We start from the raw sequence: 7479 nt of genomic DNA, 5'->3' as shown, positions 1-7479 counted from the left end.
GATCGATCGATCGATCGATCGAACGATCCAGTCACCTATCTCAGAAATATAGTTGCATCATTGGGCGTGTCTACACTGAACAATAAAAGCTAAAACAGTCCTCTTTCCTTTTTTTAGGCAAGGCTGTGATTTCAGTGGTACGTTTTGACCCATTTTAAGCTACTTGGCATACACATCTGCCAGTCAGTGACCTTGACAGGATTAAGAAAACCAGGATCCTACACTCTACCCTGACATCAAGAACTAAGTGTATGTGTCAGTCATGTTTGATACCTGTACAGATGGAGAAGCAGCAGTGATGCTGAATGAGCAAACATTCATAAAGAAATGTCACATCCAAAAGAGCTTTTTCACTTAAAGAAGGCCGGTCCGATAGCCCACATCGCCCCTCCTCAGCTGCCTAGTATCACATTCACTAAGCTGACCAATAGAAACAGGAGGGGAAGACAGAGGTGACTGAAGTGAGAGGAAAAAAGACAAGGCAGTTCTATTCATGTCCAGAGGGATCTGTTGGCTGTCAGCATATGTCTCCCTCCTTCTATAGCCTCAAACCTTACTCCCTCAATATCCAGCATAGTGTTAACGACACAAATAGATGCACAGGGACAACAGTAAAGCTCGAAAGGCAAAAACCCTGCACTTAACCTCAGGGGTACCATAATCATGGGCCTTGTATCTTCCTGAATTTCAACAACTGCAGTGTCAACCCGACGCTAATCTGCTTAATTATAGATGCTGCTGATAAGACAAGGAGTCTATGATTAATCATCTACTACACAGCTTAACCAGAAGTGTATTCCGCTCCCTTGAATGACAAGCAAGCCTTTACATGCTGCTGAAAGCATGACACGCTGGTATTACAGCTCTGACTAAGTGTAGGAGGAAGCTGACAGAGAATTAGGCAAACTGATTCTTTTACAAAAGTTTTGAAATTCATAATTTTAAAAAAGATTGTCACGACTTCTGAACCTTCAGATCCTTAAAGCTGCTTGGGATAGTTAAAAACAAACCCGACTAATCTGTGTCATCTGTGTTTTAAACTTCATCATTACGTACAGTCTTGTGAAAGACTTTTTACAGGACCTAAAGAAAACCAGAAGCTTTGGTCAGTTTGCTGAAATGGAGCATTCAAGTGTGTGTTAACACACGTGCCAAGGTTGGACTGTGCAACGCTCAGGAAAACTGCAAAAACCACAAGAGCTAAATCTCGGATACTACAGGCCTCAGTTAGCATGCTAAACGTTAGTTTATAACAGTACAATTAGAAAAAGACTGAATAAGTGCAGGTTGTTAGGATGGATTTCCCTTCTCTCTAAAAAGACTGTGGCAGCACAGCACATGCTGGCAAAGTTGCATCTGAGCAAATCACAAGACTTCTGGAACAATGTCCTTCAAACAGACGAGACAACGTTTGGTGAAAATCAATCACAGCATATCAGCACAAACACCTCATGCCAACTGTCAAGCATGGAGGTGGAGGGGTGATAATCTGGGCTTGTTTTGAAACCACACAACCTGAGCACCTTGCAGGCACTGAGTCAAACCTTAAGTCGTCTGTATTCCAAACTCTTCTAGCATCAAATGCTAGCTTCAGCTAACATTCAGCTAACCCTCTTAGGGACACTAAAGTCCAGTCTATGTGGGCAGGGTCCTCAGAAGATTGGGTAGGCCGGAAGTAAACGGCGGTCTAGCCTTCAGATTTGCGTCACTGCTGTCTCGGTGGAGTTTAATAAACTCAGCTGTCTGCTCCTTGCTATCTGAAATATAACATGACACTGGCGTAAATTTTCGACCATCTCACACTTCTGTTTAATCAGTTTTCTGTTTGACGTTTATTCAGCTGTGTGAAAACCAAGGAGGAACCCACCCGAGCGATTAATAAAGTTTTATTTTATCTAATCAAATCAATAAACTTTAATCTCAGCCAAACCGATTTACTCACGAACAAATAAAACACTGAAAAAAGCCAAACAATAAAATTTTTAGTTTATCTAAGTGACTTATATATCACATTTAATCTGAGTAGCGAAAGACCGCGGTGATCTGAAAACGATGTGCCGGGAGTTTGCCGTTCTCGCCGGCTCTAGTGACCCTCGAGCTCCCAGCTAGCTATCAAGCTGTTGGGTAACAGACGTCGCCGAAAACGTCGGAGCACTTTTGCAAATATGTGATATCTTGATAAACCAAGCAGATATTTGAAGTTTACACAGCTACATTCTCGCCTGAAAATATGTTAAAAGTTTATTTTGTGACCCAGAAAGAGTAATAAGAGTAATATTTAAACTTAGAAGCAGCCACCATTGTTGAAAACTGGAATTGGCTGGGCCGCGCTATGAATTCTGGGATATAGTGGGCCACAAAGGATACACCCAACCCATCCTTCAAATTCGGGGAAAAGGAGGATGCATTTGTCAGCTGCATTCGGAGGAGTCTACGAATTTGGACAGCCTTTGTCGCATTGCTGTGACGTAATCGGTCTACAAATGCGGCCTCAGGAGGATGCAGCCCATTAATTTGGACACCATTTAGGGACACTCCCAATAGGGCTTAAAAAATCTGGGACTCTCCACCAGTTGCTCTTAGAACTGAAAAAGCTCCTCAGATGACATGTTAAACGTCTTCAAGAAACTTCAAGAAGTCGAGACACTTTTCTTTTCACCCTCCTTAGCTTTAGCTAACGCTTGTCCAAACTGGATCTTGCATTAAGGCAACAATCCCAAACATATCAGCAAATCTACAACCGAATGGTTGAAAAAGAAAAGAGTCAAGGTGTTGCGATGGGCCAGTCCAAGTCCAGACCTCAACCCGATTGAAATGCTGCAGCGAGCTTAACAGAGCTGTGTATACACAAATGCCCACAAACCTCAATGAGCTGAAGCAACGCTATAATGAAGAGTGGAAGAGTTTCTATGGGCACTGCAGTGTCCACAGAAACTATTTATCGTCACATGTAACACGTTTGATAAACATACAATGACAATACAAACAGCTGAGTTATTTGAACAGATGTAAAACTGTGGTGGGGTTATGCCATGCTCTGTATAAATTAGCCCCAGTAAATGGCAGAAAGTGTTGTAGTAAGATCCTACAAGGTGATGTTGGTTGGTTTTTTTAACCCTTCACTCAAAAGATAAACAATTGCTTATTTTGGGGGGAAGTACTAGGACCCTGCTGAAGACTGAAACCAAACTGGAAAGCGAACTTGGACCAGTGATCTACCATTTATCTGTTCACACGTCTATATTTTTTCCATATTCTAATTATCCTAAGTGGTTCCCTTTTTGTCAGTTTAATTGCACAGTGTCAGCTGTATCAGCTACTTTACACCAAATGACGTTTTATAAAGCTGACGCGGTGATTCTCAAGCTGTTAAACTGAAGCAGCATCTGCTTACAACAACAAATTGTTTCATAGGCCTGGAGATATGATCATTTCAGACAGACTGTGAAATGCCAAACTCCACAGGACTCACATTAAAATAGGCAATGAAATCTATATTTAAGAAGAAAAATTTTATTTAACATGATTTCAATGGCCCATTAATCATCCTGTGTGACCACAGAGTTTAGAAATCCCAATCTAGATTAAATTAGACAATAAAAATCTAAGCTAGCTACACGATAACTTAGAAAGTATTTAGCGGTGGTGAAAGAAAAGTACAGATTGGTGTATTCAGCAAGATCATTAGGGCCTTTAGTTTTATTGTATTGCTGAAATATTACAATCGAAATGATGCCAGTGCTTAATAAAGCAAGTTATATTTATTTATTTTTTATTGTGCAGGCTTACTTTATTTTCTATATATTTCCTAAGTTGTTTTTATCTATATTTATTAGAGTGTGGTTACCTTGTAGTCATACACCCTCAATGTGACCCTCACCTTTGCTTCAGCACATTTTGCCTATCTCTGTTTTTTTTCAGTCATTATCCCCCTGCAGATCTGTTAGAATCTGCCTGTTTGCTTTCCTGTTGGTCTGGTAGCTCGCCCATGTGCCTCTGTGTCCATGACCAGATGGATGTGGGAGTCTGCTGGCTAGTGAGCCAACTACAGTGACAAACCCTGCTAATGGAGACACCAGAGGAGGCTGTGATACAGGCTCTATCAGGTAATAGAGCAGCGGTTAGCCTGGCCAGTTAGAGGAAGAGAGCACAGGAAATCAGCAGCACAGAGGGCCCTTGGCTTTGTGAGAAAGATCAATAGCTTGTTTGGATGTGGTTCCCTCCTCCTAGAGTGCCAACCTTTACCCCTCCGCATCCAGCATTGTGGGGAAAAACAGATGGATACATAGACACACACATGCACACACACGCAGATCAAAAAGGTTGTCTGTACACACTGGCCAGGCAGACATCTGACACATCTGAGTGCCCCCGCACACCCACCCCATTCCCCACCCACAATCCCCTTTCCTTACCCCTCCTCATCCAGCTTCTTTTGTTTCACACAAATGTTCATCTCTGGAGACTGGCTGACTCCACAGAGTACTGCAGTGTGGTGAACACACATTCTACAAACAGGCCTCACAATCTAGATACGCCTATCAGCCTTATGTTATTTATTTATTTTGCATATGTTTTAATTGTTGTTGTTATTCTGTAATATAGGTATTAATAACTGCGGTGCTAATATTTTTGGACAACTGTGTCGTCATTTCAATTTTTTTAAAACTGGAAATTATTTTTAAGTTTGAGTTGGTTGTTCACACTTGACATGTTCAAATTATTACTTGTATATATTTATAAGAGAAGGAAGCCTGATCAGCATTCATATTCACATTCATCACATGACTCTATATAGAGGTCCATAGGATGTTATGCTAATGCTTTGCTATTATTAAAAGTGGCAGAGTGCATGGAAAGAGCCAAATGTCTGGCATGTGACAAAAATTTATATTTGTATCATGAGCCAGGTATTTGGCTCTTATCATGGAGTCTGCTATTTTAGGAATAGTAAGTATGGAAGGAGCACAGGCAACAGAAACTATCCCAAAACTATACCACCCTATAGGACTTATTTTTAAACAAAAAACTGAATCTGTCAAAACCAATGAATTCAAACAGCTGGATTAAATTACAGCAGTTTGGTGGATTGGAGTACTAACATCCACGGGGTTTTTGTTTTTCTTATAGATGAGATATGTGGGGCTTATAATCTTCCATCAACAACTACCAGATTAAAACCTAAACAGAGAGGATTTGTGCTTCTACTGCCCCAAACTAAACAAGATTTATCCTCTTAACTGTTGACATATGATATTTCCGCTACAGTTGGGGTAGAATTTTGGTCTTAAAGCCCATGTGCAAAGTAAATAAACCATGAAATGTGGTCTACGTAGCAGATAGCACCCAAATATAGCAATAAAATTACTTTGCATAGACTTTTCCCGTAATTTTAATAGAAAAAATTTGATAAGTGTTTAAAAAATTCAGAACACATTTTTGGATACAGTAAACATCTGCATCTATAGAAGCCTGTTTGAAGTTGATAGGGACAGATAGGTCATGCAAGAAGAGTGAGGCGTATTTACAAATTCATATATGACATATATGTTTACATCTATTTTACAGTAGCAGCTCAGTACAGTCTCTTAGGTGGGGTCTGGGATTTTAGGATTCCTCTGTAGGCTACTTTCACTTATGTTAGCCATTATGTTGTCCACTGCTACCAAGACAATTACAGGCCGCGGTAACACTCAGTAAAGTCAAAACACCTTCATTAAAGCCCTTTCCGCGTCCACGAAGGCTCCAAACGCCATTCGTAAAGCAGCCGGAGGCGGTAGGGGCTCTTACCTGAGCTGTCCATGGTGCTGCAGTCCTCCTCTCTCAGCGGGCCCGCTTTCGGTCCGAGGGTGGCCGCTATGGAGCCTCCAAGTGTGCCGCCGCTGCTCCCTCTGCCGATGCTGAAGCTATCCCCTCCGCTATCGACCAGCTGCAAAGATTCATATCCATCGTAACTGCTCTTTTTCTTGTAGGCCCCCAGCAAGCTCATACCCAAAGGAAACAAAAGAAGGGAAATTAAACACAAAAGAACCCCAGAAGACGTAGAAAGCGACGCCGTCACCGCCGCTGCTGCCCGAGCTGCTACTGCTGCTAGTGCCTCCTCCTCTGCTGCTGCTGCTGGGTGCACCACATGTCCGGGGATGAGAGGGTGGCCGCTCTCCTCTGTTTGTGATAGAAAACCGGGTGGTCTCTCTCTCTCTTTCTCTCTCCCTCTCTCTCTCTCCTCTATTGCGTCCTCCTTTTCTCAGCAGCGCATTCTACTACGACGATTGTGCTACTGCTGTAGTCCCCGACTGAGTACAAGGGAAATCCACCCCAACTCACTCACAGTCGTCCTGCGTTAAAGCTGCACTCACACTCTCTAATAGGCTGGTTGAGACTAGAAGCATTCGTTTAAATCTGGTAAGTAATATCCCAAATCTTTCACTTGTTATATCATTAATGCAAAATATTAGGACAATTGTAAAGAACTGCACTTACTTCCAGTGTTTATGCTGGATTAAATCATATTAAATGTCCCAAAATAGTTCAAAATGCATGTCACGGTATGACAGAGTCCATGTCTTTAAGTGACTTGTTTTGGTCAAAACTAATAAAGAACCCAAAGGTATTAAAATTTACAATAAGACAGCAAAATGTGGACTTAAAATGGACTCACATAATCAACAGATGATTTGAACAGTGGCTTCTTTTCTCCCAGTAAATCAGTTCATTTTTTAAGTGATGAAGGGTACTAAACTGTTGGATTTCCACAATCAAATGATGAATCGTGCTTGCAATGACATGTGCATAGTAGAGGCAGAGATTTGAATGGTCTGAGGTGTGTGTGTAGATGAATTATTGATTTAAATGATAATGCTCCCAGTGTTGCAATTGAACACCTGAATTTATTTAGAGCCGCTTTTGTTTGTGTAAATAAGGTCCAGATTAGAAGTCTGGGACCGTAACTGAGAACAGTTTTCATTTGACTCCTGCACTAAAAATGAACAGGGACTCCTGGCTCTGTCAGAATGAATAAGAGCAGGGGCACAATAGTGCCATGCTTTGCCACAAAAAGGAAACTCTTCGTCATAAAGATTTTCTTTTCTTTTTTCTTTTTTTCTTTTTTTGGACCAACTTGGATTTTAATAGCCATTAAAATTAGGCAGATTTGTCTCTTAGCTCCAAATTTGTCTGTTTCATTTTTGTGTTATGACCCCAAGTCTGTGTAGGACAAAGCACTGACCAGTGATGGCATGCTTCCTTCCTAGGCCTTGTCCCCTGGCAACAAAAACCATGCATGGTTCTGAAAAGAGGACATGAGCCTGGGAAACCCTTTTAGGAAAACAGACGGGAGCTCAAAGCGCAGCGGGAACGGAATGTCCAAAAGGGAAGAATGATACCCCGGCCATAACCGGATGCAACGTGCTGCTCCTGCATTGTTGCAAAGGAGCTTCCAGTCTAGTTCCGAACCGTGCCTTCCAGTATTTAGCCAGTGAT

At 41.7% G+C, this 7479-nt stretch overlaps 1 protein-coding gene across 3 annotated transcripts in view; it reads right to left on the bottom strand.

Moving 5' to 3' along the window:
• Nucleotides 1–7256, bottom strand: part of dnajc6 (DnaJ (Hsp40) homolog, subfamily C, member 6) — a 33289-nt gene extending 26033 nt beyond the window's left edge. For all 3 annotated transcript variants that reach the window (XM_013913405.1, XM_005743281.2, XM_013913406.1), the window contains exon 1: nt 5791–7256. In XM_013913405.1, the coding sequence (XP_013768859.1) occupies nt 5791–5989 (199 nt within the window). In that variant the 5' untranslated portion in view covers nt 5990–7256. The remainder of the gene's footprint in view (nt 1–5790) is intronic.
• Between the last annotated feature and the right edge of the window lie 223 nt (nt 7257–7479).

This window comes from Pundamilia nyererei, unplaced genomic scaffold (genome assembly GCF_000239375.1).
Source record: "Pundamilia nyererei isolate P.nyererei 1_Seehausen unplaced genomic scaffold, PunNye1.0 scaffold00130, whole genome shotgun sequence".
NCBI lineage: Eukaryota > Metazoa > Chordata > Actinopteri > Cichliformes > Cichlidae > Pundamilia > Pundamilia nyererei.
The sequence above is the reverse complement of the archived record's forward strand: the minus strand, read 5'-3'. Positions and strand labels throughout refer to the sequence as shown.